At 40.1% G+C, this 23,592-nt stretch overlaps 1 protein-coding gene across 1 annotated transcript; it reads right to left on the minus strand.

The window, feature by feature from the left end:
* Positions 1 to 67: 67 nt before the first annotated feature.
* Positions 68 to 23,163, minus strand: pdcd6 (programmed cell death 6). Its single transcript, XM_084340201.1, has 6 exons — positions 22,954 to 23,163; positions 18,325 to 18,386; positions 4,172 to 4,216; positions 3,114 to 3,272; positions 1,517 to 1,626; positions 68 to 932 (listed from the first exon to the last, which is right to left on the minus strand). Exons 1-6 carry the CDS (start codon positions 23,034 to 23,036, stop codon positions 834 to 836), a joined length of 558 nt encoding a protein of 185 aa, XP_084196327.1. The 5' UTR covers positions 23,037 to 23,163; the 3' UTR covers positions 68 to 833.
* Between the last annotated feature and the right edge of the window lie 429 nt (positions 23,164 to 23,592).

Raw genomic sequence — 23,592 nt, forward strand, 5'->3', positions numbered from 1 at the left:
AACTGTTTCCCCTGCAGTGCAACGTGGCTCTGTGGGCCTGTAAATAATGAAAGACAACTCCACCAAAGATTTTCAGTTTTTTTAATAAAAGATTTCTCTTTTTGTGTCGTTTTTACACATTTTAAGGCATCATGCACAAAAAATAAGCCATACTAAAAGGCATTATGCTTAACCCCTCTACCAAAAATTATATGTTCTAACATTTGAAGAGTCGCTGTTAAAAATAAGTTTGTACAAATATGGCATGTAAGCTGGCATGTCAGTGAATCTCGAAGCAGAACATTACCTGCCTTCACTGTTTTTGTAAACATGGCTTTGAGCAAAATAGGGCTGAGGAAAAGACAAGAGAAAGGGAAAGCATGCTTCGACGTGGGGCTAAATTTCCCTGAAAAGCATGCAATGCATCTTAAATCATATTTACAATGCATCGTTTTAACTCTCAGCAGAGTTAATATTTTTTAATTGTATCAATTAAAGTTAAGACATTAAAAAGGTTGTCGACAATAACAGACAGACTGACAGACAGAAAGACGAGGTGTGTCCATTCAATTCCCCAACCCCAACACAGATGTAGCTCAGATTGGTCATCCAACAAAACACTACAAGATTTTTTTATATACGTCAAGCATTGTAGTTGGACCTCAAAACAAATACTATCTTGTTTTTCATATTTTGGTGTGTTCATTTCTATAAATTTGTGTGAAATAGCACAACTGGGCTAAAGTAAAGTTTAAAAAAATCTTGTAGTGTCCACCATGGCAAACATCCGGGAGGTGCCGCTAGCTTTGGCACAGTTGTGTCCAGTTGTGCTCTTCTGTGGTGATCCGTGTGCGTTATACTATATTGAAGACCATGGATAGATACTGTTCATATGAAACCTGGATCCAGCCATCCTGGTCTGTGTCGTACCGCCTGAACACGTCAGTCAACCTCTGTAGAAAAGAGGCAAAAAAGAGTGAATTAATATGAACCGATACACCATGAATATACATTTATTCTTACAGATTCGGTGTCATATTGAAACCTCATTGTTGTATTCACAATTTTTACGTCATATCACATTTAAGATTCAAATATAGCAACACAAGGTCACTCCTTCAAATCTAGGTCTGGAAAAGTGCCAAATAAAGCGGAGCTAGAGCTATTGTGACACCTTGAGAGGGGCACTTCAAAAGCAGCTGTTATTTTACTCTCCTAGTGTACCTGAAAGAGCTGCTTCAGCTACTGTATTAATGAAAGGTTATAGTCACACTTGGCAGCTTCCACTCAGCTGTGTGTGTGTGTGTGAAATTACCGGAACAGAACAAGCAGCAGGCTCAAGTGGAGCTTCCACAAGAGATTAATAATCTAAAAAGGAAGACTGTAATGCGTTTGCATAATTAAACCCTCCCTTTGAATCTTATGAATACAAGAGTAGCCTTGTTGTGATTCAAGTGCAAAACCCAAGGACATCATATATTCATGTATGTGCATTCAGTTTTTTTGGTGTTTTTTTTATTTAGTGTGAATCTGTTACCTGTAGTACAATACAGCACTGGATGAAGTCATCGAAGGCAACCTGTCCCTTCCTCTGGCGGTCGAACTTTTCTATCAGCGTGCCATAGAACTGGTCTGATAGACGATACCCTGCACAAAACAGGAAATAACACATTAACAATATACAGGACATGGATTTTAAATTCCCCAGTATGGTCACCTACACAGCTTAACAGCACCCGAGGCTCCTCAGTAGTGGAAGGGAACAAGTCTTAAGTAGAACAAAAACTTGTCCATGTGATGACTTCACAGTGGAGGAGAACATTTGAACAACTGTTGCTGCAGAGCTGTAGACAACTTGGAGCTGTGCTGGTGCACACTGGCTGCAGCAGATGAACAGCTTGTGACAGTAGTTAAGAATGATAAGGTCAAATGAAAGGATGTCTTCACAGTACTGCCTCCATCAGTATAATACGTCCTTATCACTCAGCCTTTACTGCAGTTTTAACTGACATATATTGTCAGCGACATCTCAGTTTCAACAACATATTGATTATGGCTCTTCTGGCATTTACTGAACTTAAACAGAAGACTTTAGGGATTTTGCTGTAGGCGCTTTTACACATAAACACGTGACACAATCACAAAAACAAACAAAGAAGGGTTGGCCATCTGTATCTACATTATTTTACGTTATTATTAAGAAACCAGCAGGTGATAATAGCTTCTCTTCTTCCTGCTCTTGTTTCATTTATGCAGTGTGCATAGTGGATAAAAGTGTGTTATGTGTCTTGTACAATTGTTTTGGAAATCATACACTAAATTGAGGAAAATTAACCAAACCAAAGCGAATTCCTGCAAAATCACTCACAGACTGAACAGTTTTTAAATTTTAGAAATTTTCATTTTTTATTTGTAATTTCTGTAATTAGTAGAGGACAAATCCAAAACCAAATCCACAAAAAGCTTCCATTCTTCAAATTTGTGCAGTTTCTCCTCCAACTGTATGTTGCAAGTCTTCGTCTGTAAATTCTGGTTCATCACAATAACAATAATGGAAAAACTTTTGACAATTATGATGTATGTTTTGGTTTTTTTTGTGGAAATTTCTGTCTTTTGTCTAAAACCCTAGCGTGTAAGGCTGCAACTAACAATTATTTTCATTATTGATTAACCTGCTGATTATATCAATAACTGATTAATCATTTAGTCTATAAAATATGAAAGAATTGACATCTTCAAGTAGATTTTTTGCCCAACCAACAGTCCAAACCTAAAGACTCTTCATCAACTATCGTAAATGGCACCGATTAGCAGCAAATCCTGATGTTCTTTTCAAAATAGTTGCCAATTAATAGATTTTGACTCATCAATACATCTCCATTAGTGTGTTGTTGCGAAAAAATAACAATGAACGTTTGCGAACCTATCAAGTATATAAAACATGAGCGGTGACTGAATTAAGGATAAAATTCCAAACTATTCCTTTAATAAACAATTTCCAAAAACAAACAGGTAGCTACTGAAAAGACAGAATCTGACCTTATGACCCAGAGAAAGGACCCTTCTACAGACAGCAATGGAGCCCTCCACCACAGTCACCAAACTGAAATTAATAAGCATACTTTGCTGCTCACCGAATCCAGTTAGCGCCTGTCTGAGCTCGTTCTTATCGATGAAGCCCGAGTTGTCCCTGTCATAGGTCCTGAAGATGTTCTGCCAGTCTGTGATGTATTTCCATACGCCGGCAAACTCATTGAAGTTGACCCCGCCTTTATTTTCCCTGTCGAACATGGCTAAAGAGAGAGGCGGAAGAGGTTAAAGAAATTTATACACACAACTTTTGACATGTTGGACACAGTTGGGAACCAATCCTGTGACGTGAAAGCAAAAACAACAGTTTTAAATGGCTGTCAGAGAGCAGAAAAGTGTAAACTGTGAGTCTCACACTTGACTAGCTCCTGCCTCATAAGACTGCTTGATCCTCCCCAACAGTACTCCACTCCTCACCCCTGTGTGGTTCAATCCAATTACCTCCCAACAAAGGGAGTGTTATCACAGGATTCTTGCTGGGGGAACTATTAAACAATAGATTTACAGAGTATGGTACAGTGGGATGGTGAAGCGATGGAATTAGAGGGATTTACTCCGCAAGTTGCACAACAAAAATGGTACAAAGTACACATGAGACCCGGGGAACAATATTTTTGGCATATTTTTGTCTAAACTGGAAGCAAACGTGCAAAATGTGAGTTTAAAGGTAGATAATAAATCAGCCACATTCTTTCAGATTCAAGAAGAGATATACACCTAAAAACTGAAAGTACAAAGGCAGCTTTATTTGTGGTGAAGTGGTCAGACCTACAGTAGTAAAATTAAAAATCCGTAGCCCTTGACTACACAGCAGAGTTCCTTAACCTCAGCTGTATATAACAACTAGAGTGTAAACAGATCGTTATTCGGAGTCCGAGGCAATCGGCTGCTGCCTTTTGAGACAAACTTTCCCATTTCCTCCAGATGCTCTCTCCTGCTCCTTCTTTTATTGATGGCTGCAGGTTTCCACTAGAGCAGCACTTACTGAAGCCAAGATAAGTATATTCCTGCTCTCAGACCGCTCAAAACTGAATTAATTTGTTGGCCGTCATGGAGAGGAGGCAAATAAACAACAAGCATGTCTTTGTTAGCAGCTACTTACATATGATGGAGCGCACCGTCACTGGGTTGAAAGGAGTCCATGTGCCTGTGAGTCAGAACAAAACCAGTTAAAGACATACCGGCCCAGTGAGATTACTGGGCTATTTTAGTATCTATTGGACAACATTAAAAACATGTATAACCTTACTTGTATTGCAGATAAAGACACAGAAGATATCGTTATAAAACACAACAGATAATCCAGCTCCACAGAGGACAATTATGAGGCAAAGTTCATACTGTAAGTTTTCAGTAGAGAGTTATTAGACTGCCAACTACAGAAGCTGAGAGCAGCTGCTAATATTTTTTTAGGACCATTATCCTCAGATGGTTAAGATTTCATTATTTTGGCTTAATCACAAAATGTTCTCAAGATAAATAGCTTTAAGTGCCCATATTTAATTTTAAGACCACTGCTGTATCACAAGATACCAATAAAGGGATGTTGTTTTCTACTGTGTGCTGTGTATGTATACTGTGAATTTTTACTGTGTGCTGGGTATGCTGGGTATATGTATTTCTACTGTGTATTTCCGCTGTGCTTTTCTACTGTCTATTTCTACTGTGTGCTGTGTATTTCTGTTTATTTCTACTGTGTATTTCTACTGTGTGCTGTGAAATACACAGTAGAAAAACACAGCAGAAATACACAGCACACAGTAGAAATACACAGTAGAAATACACAGCAGAAATACACAGCACACAGTAGAAATACACAGATGGGTATGCTGGGTATATGTATTTCTACTGTGTATTTCTACTGTGTATTCTACTGTGTATTTCTACTCTACTATTTCTGCTGTGTATTTCTATTGTGTGCTGTGTATTTCTGTGTATTTCTACTGTGTATTTCTACTGTGTGCTGTGTATTTCTGCTGTGTATTTCTGCTGTGAATTTCTGCTGTGTGCTGTGTATTTCTGCTGTGTATTTCTACTGTGAGATGTGTATTTCTGCTGTGTATTTCTACTGTGTATTTCTACAGTGTGCTGTGTATTTCTGCTGTGTATTTCTACTGTGTATTTCTACTGTGTGCTGTGTATTTCTGTGTATTTCTACTGTGCATTTCTACTGTGTGCTGTGTAATTCTGCTGTGTATTTCTACTGTGTGCTGTGTATTTCTACTGTGTATTTCTACTGTGTGCTGTGTATTTCTGTGTATTTCTACTGCGTGATGTGTATTTCTGTGTATTTCTACTGCGTATTTCTATTGTGCATTTCTACTGCGTACTGTTTTTCTACTGTGTGCTGTGTATTTCTACTGTGTATTTCTACTGTGTGCTGTGTGTTTCTGCTGTGTATTTCTTCTGTGTATTTCTGTGTATTTCTACTGTGTATTTCTACTGTGTGCTGTGTAATTCTGCTGTGTATTTCTACTGTGTGCTGTGTATTTCTACTGTGTATTTCTACTGTGTGCTGTGTATTTCTGTGTATTTCTACTGCGTGATGTGTATTTCTGTGTATTTCTACTGCGTATTTCTACTGTGTATTTCTACTGCGTACTGTATATTTCTACTGTGTATTTCTACTGTGTGCTGTGTATTTCTGCTGTGTATTTCTTCTGTGTATTTCTACTGTGTGCTGTGTATTTCTATTGTGTATTTCTACTGCGTACTGTATATTTCTACTGTGTATTTCTACTGTGTGCTGTGTATTTCTGTGTATTTCTACTGTGCATTTCTACTGTGTGCTGTGTAATTCTGCTGTGTATTTCTACTGTGTGCTGTGTATTTCTACTGTGTATTTCTACTGTGTGCTGTGTATTTATGTGTATTTCTACTGCGTGATGTGTATTTCTGTGTATTTCTACTGCGTATTTCTATTGTGCATTTCTACTGCGTACTGTTTTTCTACTGTGTGCTGTGTATTTCTACTGTGTATTTCTACTGTGTGCTGTGTATTTCTGCTGTGTATTTCTTCTGTGTATTTCTACTGTGTGCTGTGTAATTCTGCTGTGTATTTCTACTGTGTGCTGTGTATTTCTACTGTGTATTTCTACTGTGTGCTGTGTATTTCTGTGTATTTCTACTGTGTGATGTGTATTTCTGTGTATTTCTACTGCGTATTTCTATTGTGTATTTCTACTGCGTACTGTTTTTCTACTGTGTGCTGTGTATTTCTACTGTGTATTTCTACTGTGTGCTGTGTGTTTCTGCTGTGTATTTCTTCTGTGTATTTCTGTGTATTTCTACTGTGTATTTCTACTGTGTGCTGTGTAATTCTGCTGTGTATTTCTACTGTGTGCTGTGTATTTCTACTGTGTATTTCTACTGTGTGCTGTGTATTTCTGTGTATTTCTACTGCGTGATGTGTATTTCTGTGTATTTCTACTGCGTATTTCTATTGTGTATTTCTACTGCGTACTGTATATTTCTACTGTGTATTTCTACTGTGTGCTGTGTATTTCTGCTGTGTATTTCTTCTGTGTATTTCTACTGTGTGCTGTGTATTTATGTGTATTTCTACTGTGTGCTGTGTATTTCTATTGTGTATTTCTACTGCGTACTGTATATTTCTACTGTGTATTTCTGCTGTGTGCTGTGTATTTCTGCTGTGTATTTCTACTGTGTGATGTGTATTTCTACTGTGTATTTCAACTGTGTGATGTGTATTTCTACTGTGTATTTCAACTGTGTGCTGTGTATTTCTACTGTGTATTTCTGCTGTGTATTTCTACTGCGTATTTCTATTGTGTATTTCTACTGCGTACTGTATTTCTACGGTGTGATGTGTATTTCTTCTGTGTATTTCTACTGTGTATTTCTACTGTGTGCTGTGTATTGCTGTGTATTTCTACTGTGTATTTCTATTGTGTGCTGTGTATTTCTGCTGTGTATTTCTACTGTGTGATGTGTATTTCTACTGTGTATTTCTACTGTGTGCTGTGTATTTCTGTGTATTGCTACTGTGTATTTCTGCTGTGCTTTTCTACTGTGTATTTCTGTGTGCTGTGTATTTCTGTGCATTTCTGCTGTGTGCTGTGTATTTCTGCTTTGTATTTCTACTGTGTATTTCTACTGTGTGCTGTGTATTTCTGCTGTGTATTTCTACTGTGTGCTGTATATTTCTACTGTGTATTTCTGCTGTGTGCTGTGTTTTCTGCTGTGTATTTCTACTGTGTGATGTGTATTTCTGTGCATTTCTGCTGTGTGCTGTGTATTTCTGCTTTGTATTTCTACTGTGTATTTCTACTGTGTGCTGTGTATTTCTGCTGTGTATTTCTACTGTGTATTTCTGCTGTGTGCTGTGTTTTCTGCTGTGTATTTCTACTGTGTGCTGTGTATTTCTGTGTATTTCTACTGTGTGCTGTGTATTTATGTGTACATCTACTGCGTGATGTGTATTTCTGTGTATTTCTACTGCGTATTTCTATTGTGCATTTCTACTGCGTACTGTTTTTCTACTGTGTGCTGTGTATTTCTACTGTGTATTTCTACTGTGTGCTGTGTATTTCTGCTGTGTATTTCTTCTGTGTATTTCTACTGTGTGCTGTGTAATTCTGCTGTGTATTTCTACTGTGTGCTGTGTATTTCTACTGTGTATTTCTACTGTGTGCTGTGTATTTCTGTGTATTTCTACTGCGTGATGTGTATTTCTGTGTATTTCTACTGCGTATTTCTATTGTGTATTTCTACTGCGTACTGTTTTTCTACTGTGTGCTGTGTATTTCTACTGTGTATTTCTACTGTGTGCTGTGTGTTTCTGCTGTGTATTTCTTCTGTGTATTTCTGTGTATTTCTACTGTGTATTTCTACTGTGTGCTGTGTAATTCTGCTGTGTATTTCTACTGTGTGCTGTGTATTTCTACTGTGTATTTCTACTGTGTGCTGTGTATTTCTGTGTATTTCTACTGCGTGATGTGTATTTCTGTGTATTTCTACTGCGTATTTCTATTGTGTACTTCTACTGCGTACTGTATATTTCTACTGTGTATTTCTACTGTGTGCTGTGTATTTCTGCTGTGTATTTCTTCTGTGTATTTCTACTGTGTGCTGTGTATTTCTATTGTGTATTTCTACTGCGTACTGTATATTTCTACTGTGTATTTCTGCTGTGTGCTGTGTATTTCTGCTGTGTATTTCTACTGTGTGATGTGTATTTCTACTGTGTATTTCAACTGTGTGATGTGTATTTCTACTGTGTATTTCAACTGTGTGCTGTGTATTTCTACTGTGTATTTCTGCTGTGTATTTCTACTGCGTATTTCTATTGTGTATTTCTACTGCGTACTGTATTTCTACTGTGTGATGTGTATTTCTTCTGTGTATTTCTACTGTGTATTTCTACTGTGTGCTGTGTATTGCTGTGTATTTCTACTGTGTATTTCTATTGTGTGCTGTGTATTTCTGCTGTGTATTTCTACTGTGTGATGTGTATTTCTACTGTGTATTTCTACTGTGTGCTGTGTATTTCTGTGTATTGCTACTGTGTATTTCTGCTGTTCTTTTCTACTGTGTATTTCTGTGTGCTGTGTATTTCTGTGCATTTCTGCTGTGTGCTGTGTATTTCTGCTTTGTATTTCTACTGTGTATTTCTACTGTGTGCTGTGTATTTCTGCTGTGTATTTCTACTGTGTGCTGTATATTTCTACTGTGTATTTCTGCTGTGTGCTGTGTTTTCTGCTGTGTATTTCTACTGTGTGATGTGTATTTCTACTGTGTATTTCAACTGTGTGATGTGTATTTCTACTGTGTATTTCAACTGTGTGCTGTGTATTTCTACTGCGTATTTCTATTGTGTATTTCTACTGCGTACTGTATTTCTACTGTGTGATGTGTATTTCTTCTGTGTATTTCTACTGTGTATTTCTACTGTGTGCTGTGTATTTCTGTGTATTTCTACTGTGTGATGTGTATTTCTACTGTGTATTTCTACTGTGTGCTGTGTATTTCTGTGTATTGCTACTGTGTATTTCTGCTGTGCTTTTCTACTGTGTATTTCTGTGTGCTGTGTATTTCTGTGCATTTCTGCTGTGTGCTGTGTATTTCTGCTTTGTATTTCTACTGTGTATTTCTACTGTGTGCTGTGTATTTCTGCTGTGTATTTCTACTGTGTGCTGTATATTTCTACTGTGTATTTCTGCTGTGTGCTGTGTTTTCTGCTGTGTATTTCTACTGTGTGATGTGTATTTCAACTGTGTGCTGTGTATTTCAACTGTGTGCTGTGTATTTCTGTGTATTTCTACTGTGTATTTCTGCTGTGTATTTCTACTGTGTATTTCTGTGTGCTGTGTATTTCTACTGTGTATTTCTACTGTGTGCTATGTATTTCTGCTGTGTATTTCTACTGTGTATTTCTACTGTGTGCTGTGTATTTCTGTGCATTTCTGCTGTGTATTTCTACTGTGTATTTCTACTGTGTGCTGTGTATTTCTTCTGTGTGCTGTATATTTCTACTGTGTATTTCTGCTGTGTGCTGTGTATTTCTGCTGTGTATTTATACTGTGTGCTGTGTATTTCTACTGTGTATTTCTGCACAGTAGAAATAGACAGTAGAAAAGCACAGCAGAAATACACAGTAGAAATGCATATACCCAGTAGTTTCTGCTGTGTGCTGTGTTTTCTGCTGTGTATTTCTACTGTGTGATGTGTATTTCTACTGTGTATTTCAACTGTCTATTTCTGTGTGCTGTGTATTTCTACTGTGTATTTCTGCTGTGTGCTATGTATTTCTGCTGTGTATTTCTGCTGTGTATTTCTACTGTGTATTTCTGTGTGCTGTGTATTTCTACTGTGTATTTCTGCTGTGTGCTATGTATTTCTGCTGTGTATTTCTACTGTGTGCTGTGTATTTCTGTGCATTTCTGCTGTGTATTTCTACTGTGTGCTGTGTATTTCTTCTGTGTGCTGTATATTTCTACTGTGTATTTCTGCTGTGTGCTGTGTATGTCTGCTGTGTATTTCTACTGTGTGCTGTGTATTTCTACTGTGTATTTCTGCCGTGTGCTGTGTATTGGGTATGTATACTGTGTATTTCTACTGTGTGCTGTGTACTGGGTATGTGTACGGTGTACTGGGTATGTGTACAGTGTACTTATACGGTGTACTGTGTATTTAAAAGATGAGAGTATTGTTAATCTTAATCCAAGGATAAATATTATTAATATTATGTGTGGGTTCATTTATGTTGTTTACTTAGATTTGTTCTATGTCAGCTTAAAGGAGGACAACAAAATGCCATAATTTTGCATAGATAGTATGAAGAGGGGGGTGGTATATATCAAAGCACTCAGGCCTGTGAGAGCTGACCAATCAGAGCAAGACTGGTCTTTTCGGGAAGAGGGCCTTAAAGAGACAGGCATTAAAATAGAGCGTTGACAGAGGGTGAATAGAGGTGCCTCAGGAATAGAAAGTATGAGAAAAGTGAAATGTGTTTTTTGAACATTAAAGCATTTAATGAAAACATTTTCTAGTAGACATCGACAATAAAAGTATGAGCCTAAAAAAAAGGGGACTTTAAAAATCACAATAATATCATATTGTGGCTTAAGTCATGTGATATATTGGGGCTCTGGTGATTCCCACCCCTAATAGAGAGATAACGGTAGTAGGCAGCCACCTCTGCCTGTTATATTGGTTGGCATTTTGTTCGTGGAGTAGTAAAGATCTGTGTGTAGACAAATGACAGGCAGGGGTCATGTTCAGTTCCCGCAGCAGCCACCCACACTGATAATGCACTCACAAGAGAGGAGGATAAAAGCATTGACCAAATAGCGGAAATCACATTAAGGAAGGAGTAGGTGACGTGTGAATGCATCATTATATTTCATCACAACAGACGTAAAACTAAGTCAAAGTTGTTTTTAAAAAAGACTTAAAGTTTGGTGACATTTTATGGCCTTCCGCACCCCCAAACACATAAAACAGTCATTTCTCACCTACAGGACAAACTCTTCAATCATATGTGAATCCACCTGTCACTTATAACGCTCTGGAAAAAGACTGATTGTGCTTTAGTTCAGCAGGGTGTTTATACTTTATGGTCTACTTCACACTCTCTCAAGACGCTGAGATTTATCAGGGTATCTAAATCCTTGCTGACTCACCATCTCACTTTATCACCAAGAGGCCCGACAGTTCAGGACCAGAAATAAAGAGGAGAGAGCATGGGAGGATGCAGAGGAGACGAGATGAGAGAGACCAAAAGAACCCATAAAAGAGAAGAAAGAAGAGAGATAACCAGATGAACAGAGGCAACAAAAGAGAATTGACCAGAGGAGATGAAAAGGCGCACAAAACATTTGCAGTTTAGTTTGTGTTGCAGTAACCTGAACTCTCTCGCCTACTTTTGCTGACCTAAGATCCCTCCCTGAAACTCTATCTACAGACCTTTAAACAGCATCTGCAGGATTTTAACATCTCCTCGGCGAAGTATGGAGCTTTTTTCACGCTGCGCCTGTTCCAGCTTGTTTTTGATTTCCCTCCACACTTTAGCTATGCCAGCAGTAAGCAGGTTTGCAGCGTGAGCTATAAGAGCTTAGATAGGAGCTCTTTGAAATAGAGAACCTCATTTAAATAAAAAGGTTGCAAGCAAAATGGTTTGTTTTTTTGTATTTTATTTATTTTGACCTGGATTCCATCTTTAAAAAGGTCCATAAAATGTCCAAATAAATTGTAAATAAATGAGTTTATGACTTAAAGACATTTTGGGCAGATTTTACTTCAGTGTTCAAAGAAGACACTCGACAATTCCTTCCTCTTCAGGTCTGTTTTATTGATTTGTGAGTCTGTCTGGGACTGTGGGTAGAGCTGGTCTGGGACCAGGCCTGAGGCTCTTACTGGAACTGGGGTTTGAGCCAGAATCTATATTCTTATATTGTACTTTTATTGCAATCCTGATCGAAAGCAACAAACACAAAATATCATAAACGTACTGATGCAGCAGCAATTTGTAGAACTAAGTCAGAGGGACTGCTGTGTGTTTACTTGCTGCAGTTCAGTCCGGTGAAAGCCAAAACTCTATAATGGACATACTGTTTGTAAATTACCTCAGACTAATCTCTTCTCTAATCTCTGATATTTTTCTACTGTCTGCAATTGAGTAATATCACCCAATATACAGGCCTGACTGATGTGTCGGCTGAGCTCTACTTAAACTGCAATAGACAACTTTTTTACTTCTACGTATCATTCTGAAGTAAATACTGATTGCACGGTGTAATGGCTGTAGAAAAATGACACCATCCAGGTGTAGATTGGTTCACTATAAACCTTGCTTTCACTATGGTATTAGGCTGGATATTTCACAACAGAAGGTCATATTACAGCACAACAAAAGCATGCCTGCCATTGCACAAACAAAACAGGAAGATGCACTGATGTTTTCCCCGTTCAAGATCCACGGGTTATGACGGAACAACTGGAATTACTGGAAACTCTTCATTGCAAAATAAAAATAACCCTGATGATGTAGGAGGCAAAGAAGGTGAAGAAGGAGAGTGAAAGAAACCGAAATTAACCAAGAACTGGTGTTACATTAAAGTTTGTTGCCCCACTGATATGTGTTCCCGAATTCCAGCGGGACTTGAGACACTTCAAAACCGGCTTTCCTTCCACTATATCAGTGAGTAACGAACATGCCTACTTATTAATACAACCAGGTGTTTTACTCTGACATAGAAATCCAGATCTCAGTGTTATGAAAAGGCAAATTGGTTTGTTTTTTTTGCTTCGAACAGTGGCTAGGATGCTAGTTCAAGTTAAAACTGCAAGATGTCCAGCCGATCAGACAGACAAAGAGGAATCAGAAATCTTTTTGTAGCGCCTGTTGCAATGATGCTGCTCCAGCATTAGAGCCATCACAAACATGACCAAAGGCAGTGAGAAGAAAAACAAGCTTTGACCTTTACAGCCACACTGATTCCTCTACTCACACACACACAGTCACACACACACTTTTCACACCAGTAGCTGGCTGCGAGGTCACCAATGTATGCCAGACAGACTGTGGCGGCCCAGTTTGAGCTGGTCAGTATGGTTGAGATGTTTGTGTGCGTCTGATGGCCCAACTGGTACAATACACCTTCTGTCCAGTCCACACACTGGGCTCTCTCACTGGGGAGCCTAACTGCCAGTGGTGAGGTGGAGAAAGGAGAGAGAGAGAGGCTGGGAGGTGAGGAGAGAGGGAGGCTGATGGAAAAACAGAGTGAGGTGACCGCAGTGTGTACACATGCATATAACGGCTGTGCTGGAGCTCAGTGAGACACTTGGACACACACACTCGACATATGTGAGCACACATGGACATTAACTTTGACACACAAAGCCAGAATTTTCTGCTATATACACTCTGCAGAGTCATTTCATAGACTTGAGCCATTCCACACGTGAGCCACATGAGGTTTATTCTGATCTGACTGGTTTTAGTTTGAGATATAAGGGTAAAAAAAAAATACAATTGATCCGATTCCTTAGTTTGGATATCTGCTGATACCGATACTCACAGCTCTTTTTTCGTGAATAATTTTATTTGAGTCATTGTTTCTCAAACTGTGGTACAGGAACCACCAGTGAAATAAGTTAATTTATATACATACATTCAAATTAGATTAGTATTTCTTTTAATATTTGTTTTCGGAACCCAATATTGGACCCAATATTGGATCATAACCAGTACTGAATCATTCCCAATTCCAATTTCCAGATCCTGAAAGTCCTATTTTTAAAAGCTGAGATTGTGTAGCATGCAATATTTCAAAAACACCTCCAGGACATCGTGGATGCGTCATGAAACATTAGAAATAGTCACTGGCCAATGGGTCATACAGCAAGTCGTTCTCAGTTTCTGTTTGTTTTTGTGCGTTATGCCAGACAATACTCATGATGTGTGAGACATGCAGCAGCAGGCTGGCCTCAAGGGATCCAGTCACTCATAATCAGCACTGGTGCCTCACAGCATTAGATAAGAATCACAGGGTGTAACACGGAGTCAATGAGCGCATGAAGCATCTCATCCACTGCTCAGCTGTAACAGAAATGGCTGAGCAGGACTGAAGATTGATAACAGGGAGAAGATTTTTTGCAAAGTTGGCTGACAAAAATCAATGCTTGCTGGCTCCTAACTCCAGTGTAGCAGAGTTTTACAAAATGCCACAGATGTAAGAGAGTTGTTGAAGGAGCTCCTTGAGTCAAGCCATTCAGCCAACTCTGCAATCTGCACAGCAAGCATGTGCTCTCTCAATTGGATCAGCAATCTTCGAGGCTATTACTGCTCCTACACACTTAAATAAATAACTCAAGGAGGAGGAGTGTAAATCTGTGTGCGCGGGAGAGAGGGGGAACATGATGGCAAGTTGGTATGATGTCTACTCACCGCTGAGCGTGGGGAGGCCAAAATATTCCATATTTTTAGCAAATGGCGCAGCTACACACGACACAGACATGCACATACATTTGAGCGGCACAAAGCCAATCCGTGTCTCATCAGGGATGATACATTCTCAAACCAAGAGCTGATAGAGGGATGGAGAGAGGGAGGAGAAGACAGAGAAAGTGGAGACTAAGGGAGAATGGGCGAGAGACAAAGAGAGAAAGTTAGAGAGAGAGAGGACAAACAGACAGAGGACACAGCGGGCACTGAGCTGGTGCCATAGCCTCCTGAGGACTGTGGGGAGATGAAATAAGAGAGGAGAGGAGAGGATAGAAGGGAGGAGACAAGTTGAGATAGAGATAAAAGATCAGAGAAGATAAAGGAGGAGAGGAGAGATGCTGCAAAACAAGTCCATCCACTCTCAGTCTCTAATTTTGTTAGTTTCTAATTTTATGCAAGCAGAAGGATGATCTGCCAGCGGGAGACAACGTCAAGCTGATAATGCAGTGTGTAACACAAGACACAGTGACATCATCGTCACTGTGAGCATAAAGCTACACAAGCATTGTTTTTACTTTGAAAAAACAAAAACCAGAATCATTGAAACATGGCTGACAGATTTTTTAGAAATGCAAAAAGATAGCTATTGAAGGCAGCGTACTGAAAGGAGAGATAAGAGGACGAGAGAGCATGTGGTGCAGAAACAGCAGAGGATGGAGGAGTGTAATCAGCAAAGCGCCAACAACCCCTGCCTCGCCTCTCCAGCCTCCAGGGCCCTGATACTCTCTGCACTCTGCTCCCCTGAGGGAGGAGGAACAACATGGCAGACAAAGGTTGGCTGATGGTGTGAAACCGATATAGATAAAAGAAGATTGTCAGTGGTGCATGGGGACAGCAGAGCTGCAACGATTAATGCAATCATTGATTAGTTGTCAACTATTAAACAAATCTCCCAATTATTTTGATAAATGATTGATCGGTTTTGGTAATTTCTTTAGAAAATAAAGTCGAAATTATCTGATTCCAGCTTCTTAAATGTGAACACTTTCTGGTTTCTTTACTCCTTTACAGTCGAGACATTGTGGGCTTTAGGAAACGACATTTCCGACCAAAACCCTGATTGATTAATTGAGAAAATAATCAACAGATTAATGGTCAATGAAAATAATCGTGAGTTGCGGCCCTAGACGACAGACAGACAGACTGTGGCAGATTTGGTGGCTCTCGCTTTCACTGCAGGACAGGATGAGGTGCGGCGTGTGTTCAGCCTCACTGGCTCTGTTTCATATCACAGTGAGCCTAATGAACTGGCGCAGACCAGACCGGCAAAACCTGCCGTTCACCACAAGCACGCACGCAGCAAGGTACACAAGCACCCAACGCTGAAGAAAAGGCACGCACGCCAAGTCTGTAAAAACAAAAAGGCTCCTTACTGACCCTTGGAATGATTGCAGACAAAATGAATAACACACACATATTGTAGATAAACACAAGCGCTCATGCGTGCATGCAAAAACTCACACACTAATCAGTATGCTGAGCCAGAGCCACTGCGCAGCCTGATAACAGCTTCTTTCACTGCTGCTGCTGCTGGCTTCAACACTTCTTTTTTTTTTTGCTTTCCCTCTGAAGTGCCCAGAAAAAAATGGGTTTCCAAAGAGAGTAATCTGTTCAGAAGTCTTTGAAAAGCTGCCTGAGCAATTCAGCCATAAACTTATTATGTTTTAATGAGGAGACAAACATCAACCAGTGCTACATTTTCTGGGCATCCTGTGCTCCTCTCACTGGGCATCTCATTCATCAGTGGCGTGTTTTGACCCTGCTGTCTCACTGTGAGGAAGGTCAAGAAGTGATGCTGGTGCGGTGTTGTGTGTGTTGGCATGAAAACAGATATTTTACCAGCCTGATGCTCTTCTCAGTCCAAGCAGGAGTAAAACTGACTTCACTTGCCAGGATTGGCGCAGAGAAGATGACCTGCTGTATCATTTATTCAACAGCGCTCTCCGAACTGCCTCGCAGAATCACAAGGTTTTCTTTTTTGTTTAGAGGGCCCCGGTGGGAACTAAAGCCTTGATCCTGTTCGAATCCTCCTCCTCCTCCTCCTCCTGAGCTACACAGGACCAGCGCGAGTACACTTCCATCACTAGCAGCTCTAATTCTCATGTTCCATCCCTGGGTCTTTTTCATGCTGAGTTTGTGAGTTATTTCCTCTCAGTATTCAATCTTTCTCACATGAACTCCCGTTCTGCAGCCCAGGGAACAATCCTCATTGGATTACAATTTCACAATCTCGCGCCCCTTTAGTTACTGTAGCTTCGCCTGTCAAGCTTTCCATTCTTGCGCAGTGTGTATATGCAGTTTACACTCGTAACGGGGGAAGATTTACTTGAAATCCTGAGCCAATTTTTAAACATTTTAGATTCGGTCTGGTCTAAACTACAGATGATTCAAAGACCCAAGCTGTTCCTAAAGATTGACATCGGGGCAGACCAAGGCATATTTTAATGGCTCGGTATCCGCTAAAATATAGCTGATTAAAATCCGATCGTAGTCTGTGAGCGAAGAATCTCCGCTCTCTTACACCGCTGTACATTCAGAGCGGATGGAGTGTTTCTGGATTTCTAACAACTCCAACACAGTGAGACGTCTCCTCTCTAGCAGATCACTTCAGAGTCACATTCTCCCAGTCAATCTTTTACTTTATAATATCCGTTATTTAAGCTTGTAAACTTAATAGCTTTTAATCAGGACCTAAAATATTTGGTTAAAGTAGCTCGTGAAAAATAAGGTGTGTCACATTTAGTAGGCTACAGCTGTTGCTAGCTACTTCAGTGGGTCAGATAACATATTTCATCAATATTTCAGTAGATATATGTATTGGATTAGACTTCATTAGCAGATACCCAACATGAAAGTACTTGGATTGGGAAAAGGCCAAAAAAAGAAAAGAAAAACTTGATCAGAATATTCCTAATGATTAGGAAGTTCTAAGATCAGTCTGTCAATTTCAATATATCCCTGTTTTAGATGCTTAGCTCAGATACTTGGACAACCAAATAGAGGGTTTTAATGCATTACCTAAGGGATAATGGCTGACGAGGTGTCCAGTATCAAGAATTGATGGTCGACATGGAGGCTAGAACCGTCCAACGAACAGAGGAGTCCATTCATTCCTGACTATAGACACGTCAAACCATTGTCAATTGCCAAAGAAAAAAAAAACATTCATTTATATTTCCATGTGTTTTGTGACCATGTTAATGTTCATAGCTTATGTTAGAGGAGGAAAACATGGCGTTTAGTCCATTCCATACACGTTTTTTTGTATTTGTGTTTCAGGTTTTTTGTTGAAGGTAAGAAAGCCATCATCCAAACTTTTTAATGTAAAGCATCGCTCTTATTCGTTCAATCAATTCAACTACTGTTCTACAATTTCAACCAGCAGTGGTTACAGTGTTGAGGAAGCTGTAATCACAGGGACACTGAGGCGCATCAAAGCGTTCTCTTTGAAGCTAAACTGATGAACTTTTCACCTGCTTCCCTGTTGTTCTGGGACAAAAATAAAACTCCATTCATTTTCTATTCGGCTCAGCTGCCACTTCGAGATAAAAATAAAATCACAAACCATTTCCTGCTTTAAGGCTTGACAGTTGCTTAAATCAAAGAGAGAGCAATGGTGTGTAACGCGGAGACGGAGGCATCAAAAAAGAGGTAGAGAGGGAGTAATAAAAGTGTGAAAAAGTTAGAGAGGAAAGGAGACTGAGGCAGAGGAGGAAGATGAGAACAGAGCACAAATGAACAGAAAGAAACCCAAAAGGGAGTGGCTGAACAGTCAGACTGATACGTACCGTTTGATAAGGCCTGCTGAAGCTCTGAGTCTGATATCACTCCACTCCGGTCCTTGTCGACCCTGGGGAGGAAAACACAGATTAGATACCGCCTGTATCAACCACTTCACACAAACACACACGTTCTGACACACAATGGGAGCGGGCATCAACACTCGCCAGCTGAAACTTGATCCTTTGGAGCGCGTGTCGACAGTATTTCAACAGTTCACAGGGAATGAATGGAGTTCTATGATTAGGACACACAAGGCGGCCTTTACGCTGGCAGCTCCCCTGAGACCGGCCAGACAAGCTGTGAGTGTGTGTGTGTGTGTGTGTGTGTTTGTTGAGCCTGAGACAGAGAAGTGAAAGTGAATGTTGGCAACTGTACAAGTAACTTGCAGTGCGACCCGCATAGTGTCAGATTGTGAGAATCTCAGACAGTGTAACATACTTTTAAAGTGAGAAGTGAAACCAAATTAAAAAGAAGAAAAACATGAGTTTACAGCTGTGCCGGTGGCTTAGTGGTTAACCCCATATAACCAAAAAGTTGCATGCTTCCGGCCTGTATCACTATATCAAATAAAGACAAAGTGGCATAAAAATCTAAACATGAGAAGGAATTCATTTGTATTTTACATGATGACAAAATAGAATGTAATCTATCCTTCGTGGTTTCGATCTGAAACAACAAGTCGTTTAATCAAGACTAATCAACAAAACATTTGATCAGAGCAAAAATGCCAAACATTCTCTGGTTGTAGCTTCCAAATGTCAATTTAGCCTTTGAAAAATTATGATTTTCCATTACTGCCTGGCATTTTATGGACCAAACGATTAATCAGTTAATGAAGTAAATAAATGTCAGTTTAATCAATAACAGAGCTGCACCTAAAGATTATTTTCATTATTGATTAATCTGTCAGTTTCGGGTAGGGCTGTCCCAAAAAACATTATTTGGGCTCCGGAGCTTCTGTAGTAATCAACAGTGAATATTCAAAGCTTCGTGGGGTAGGAGGGAGTGCTGAGCATAACTCGTGGAGGACTTGGCCAGACATTTCTCTGCTCTCAACCGAGATGGATGGCATAGCTCGCAATGCGTGGTTTTTGGTTTAATTAAATGCAATACATTTTAAGGCTTCTGCTCTCCTATAGTATTTTTGTTTCTTATTGTAAGTTGTTCTTGAATAAAAGGACATTTCCAAAAGGTTCGGTGTGTTTTATGCATGTTTGTGCCCGGTTTGGTTAAACAAGGTATAATAACCAACAATCAAAAACCTGAAGATAATCACTTTAGTTTTAAAAGAATAAGTGATATTGGATTGGGCTCCCCTTCTTTAAGTACAGAAATTATTTTCAAATGCTGTGTCCAAATTTAAACATAGAACTGAAGAAGCTGAAATACACACCCACTCTTCGGAGGAGCTGGATCACCGACTGACATCAAAGAAAGGAAACATAATAAGACATGATTATGAGCAGGCTGTCAACTTATCCCATAGGTTTAATAAATGCCAATAAACTTGTATGGACTAGTATACTTTCTGGATCATTGTCATCATCTGGTCATCATCTCCTCCTGACCAACATCCAACAGTTTTTAGGTCATGAAATGAACAAACCGGTAGTGTGGAATTAGCAAGCATGAGGGAAACCCCCTCAGATAAAAAGGCATGATATGACATAAAAATCTAAAAACTGTAAGAGGATTATTTTGATTGTTAAACCATCTCCCTAAAGCTGACAACTACTAAGATGCGTTTACAGCCCAACTCCAAGCCAAGAGCCATCTTTCTCTGAGATGCAAACACATAAAAACATTAACAGGCTGGACTGTGACACGTATATAACGGGCCTCACAGTTTGAATGTTACTCAAACATCCAGTGACTCAGTTGTTCCTTAGCAACCTTCCTGGCCCAACCTGTCGACACAGAGCATGCTCGACAAATGCGTTGTGAATACCAGCAGAGGGGAAGAGGCAGGGGAGGTGACGGGGAACCCCCCACCCCCCACCCACAGGCCCAGCCCAGTGCTGACTTTGAGGGCTGGGTTTCCGCTCCCAGCTGTGACGCTGTATGTGCCGTCATCCCTCCATGTCTGCAGCCTTCAAGGCTTTCTACACGCTGATCAGCTATATGGCCTGTGTACCTTCCCCCTACCTAAATAAAGAAAAATAAACATAAGGTGGTCTCCTTGGAGAAAAAGAAAACAGCCTCTATAAATGAGAGCTTTGTCACAGTAAAAGTGAGGAGTGGTGGGTTGGTGGTGCAGGGAGTGGGGGAACAACCTTTACCAAACACTGATTACACAAACACAGATTAACTCAAAGACGTTTGTGTGTATTTTTTTCTCCCACCTCCCTCTTACCGCCTCGCTCACTCAACCTAAGGGAAAGTTACCACACCAGACTTTTACCTAAAGCGAGCTGAAAAGTTGAAAACATCATTAAAGTGCCCTCTTGCCTGCAGCACAGACCGTTGAGCATCTGGCGTTTCCATCTTTCATGCCGTCAAATACAGAACTTTCTATGTGAAGCAGCCGGACGACATAAAACATCATGGCTGAGTCGGTTATCCTGCTCAGATTTTCCCATGTTTCACTGTTTCCTATTAAGCAATACGGTTGGAATATGGCTTGCGGAACAAAGGCTGCCCTACTTTCCACATAAATGGTCCAAAAGTGAGGTGATGTCACTGTGGCTCCCATAGAGAAGAGGAGAAACTCCCAGCTAAAAGCTGCATTCACGAAAACCTGGTGTCCAACAGTCAGTTCTCATTGCTAGCTTTCATATTATTTTTGGTCTGTTTCCACATGTTTCAGTGATCACATCTGCTTTAACTGTATGTAAAAATCTGACTCACTCCTTTTCATTTATTTCACACAGCCAGATTCCCTCCCCTACAAGTCCTAATTTGTTACTAGCGAGTTTGAATATGTTGTCATTCCAAATGTTCTGAGATCGCCAAGCAGTAGCATACTGGCAGCAGACATGTTGTTGTGCTTGCATAGCAACAAATCTGCACTGCTGATCTAAATCCAACTCAAAGCCTCATGTTGTTCTTGGGTTGGGTGACATATTTGTCATGCCAACATCATTCTTTAGAACGCAGTCAAAACAAGACAATGGCTTCCTCATGACTCAGCCCGTGTCGAGTCATGGAATTTAATTTATCTAAAAATACAGGAGCGAAATGCTTCAGAACAAATGTGACTACATTTCTTCTCCAGCCATGATCGCACAGGAGGATAAAGACACTTACAAAGTGTGACTTAAGCCGAATGGATTAGCAAAAGACGGTGCAACAGTGGGTGAGTCATAGCGTGGAAGTCACACAGATTGAGAGGCCTCCCGCGTCAACTATGCTCTATTGACTCTGGTCACATGACTGAGGGAATTCCAGCGCCGCTCTGCCAGATATTCACCAAGAGGCAGCAGATGTTCCAGCACAATGTTCAATTGAGTGAGGATGACTGTGTGTGTTCTCATGACAGTCACATTCTCGTATCTGTATGACGTAAAGCGGCATGTGGATGCAGTCATGCATTATTAAGAATGTGTGAGAGAGATGAAGAGAAATAAATACATATACATGAGACAAAGTGTGTACATGATCCAACCTAATTTCTGAGGGTTTTTTGCGCCACACATAAATAATTCGTTAAGGGTGTTTCAAGCCTTGCAACGCGTGCAGCATCTCAATGTTGTGAGAAAGCAAAGCAGCAGGAAAAAAAATCCTCTGCAGTATTACATAACTCTATAGCTTACTACTACCAGGGGCCAAAACATATCAACTATTTCCCTCTCTGCCTACAACTGTGACCTTCTCAGCTGCTGACACACTTTTGACTCAGGCTATGGTGAAATTGATGACGATCAGCGTTTGGAAGCTGCGGCTGACACTGTAACATCAGCTCAGGATAAAAATAATACAGTTGTTGGTTGTTATGGTCTGAGCTTACAAATAAATTAATGTCAGGGACCCATAAATGAATACACACTGCGTCATATAGACTCACAACTGTCAGAATTCTTTAGGAAACCACATCTTGAGAGGATTTAACCCTTGTGGCTCGGTGCTGATACAGACAGTAGGCAAGAATTCATTCACAAAATACCCTCTCATATCTGTGTTTTTAAATGAATTCAACTGAGGTGTCTCTGTATTACTGGGAGAACCCTGAACAAAAGCCTTCAAGGACTCCTGGAGGTCCTTGGATCCAGTTTGTAAACTCTCACTGCTACAGAAGCCAGCTCACTGGTTGAGCCAGCTGTTACTTCATTTCAACGCCAATATTAAAAGCTACATAAAACTACTGTGTATAGTAATCTGATGTACTGTAACGCGACCAGCTGTGGGACGTGTAACTAGCTATTTCCTATGTGTGTACTACAGTAGTATTTCCAGGAAGCTCCACAACTGAGAGGTAACCTTAGAACTGACAAATCACTAATTTCACTGCGGGGCACTTCCGTATGCCAGAAATAGTTTTGAAGGAAACAAGAGTAGAGAGAAAGCTGTCAAGAAAACCACCAGCACCCAGCCCCGCTCTGTTCCTCTCCGCGCCTCAAACGACAGCAGTGTTCACTGCGGAGCGGAGTGAGAGAGGCACACAGCGGCGAAACCAACCGCCTCTCTCCGCCACTCACCTCTGGAAGATATTCCACAGAAAGCCCTGGTCCGGAGGAGCGTTGATGTGTGGGGGAGCCTTGTACGGACTGTGGTACGCCATTTTAAAGGGTGTGCTCTGTCAAAAATGTGCAAGTAACGCCGACGGACTGCTTCCTCCTGCTGTAGTTTCTTCACTGGACGGCTTCAATCAGACTCCACCACCCGACCTGCCTCTGCCTCCTCGCGCACAGAGGCGTGGCCAATCATTCACCACTTCCCATAAGGAGGGTGACGTCACATGTTCCTTTCCTTTCAAGGGCTTAAAAATAGGAACTGTAATAAAACAGATTTTTAAAATTAGAAAAGCAAAACAAGAGTGTTTTAAAATGCTTAATTAAAAATTTCCGTCAAATAAATAAATGAATAAATTCCCTCTCCAGAAGTTTGAAGACATAGCGAAATATAACAAAAATACATGATAAAGTTCTGATCTTGTATCACTGTGATAATTGCTCATTTATCTTTTAGTATTTGACTATTTTTTAATCAAAATTTTCTCTTCCTGTAGTGTGTAAACGTGACATCTTGAATTGGAAAGGGATATTGAATGTCATTTTTGCACTTTTTTGTTTGTAACAACAACATTTGTAGTAGTGGGATATTAAAACCATGTTATC

Source organism: Pagrus pagrus (assembly GCF_965226575.1).
Source record: "Pagrus pagrus genome assembly, chromosome: 20".
Lineage (NCBI taxonomy): Eukaryota > Metazoa > Chordata > Actinopteri > Spariformes > Sparidae > Pagrus > Pagrus pagrus.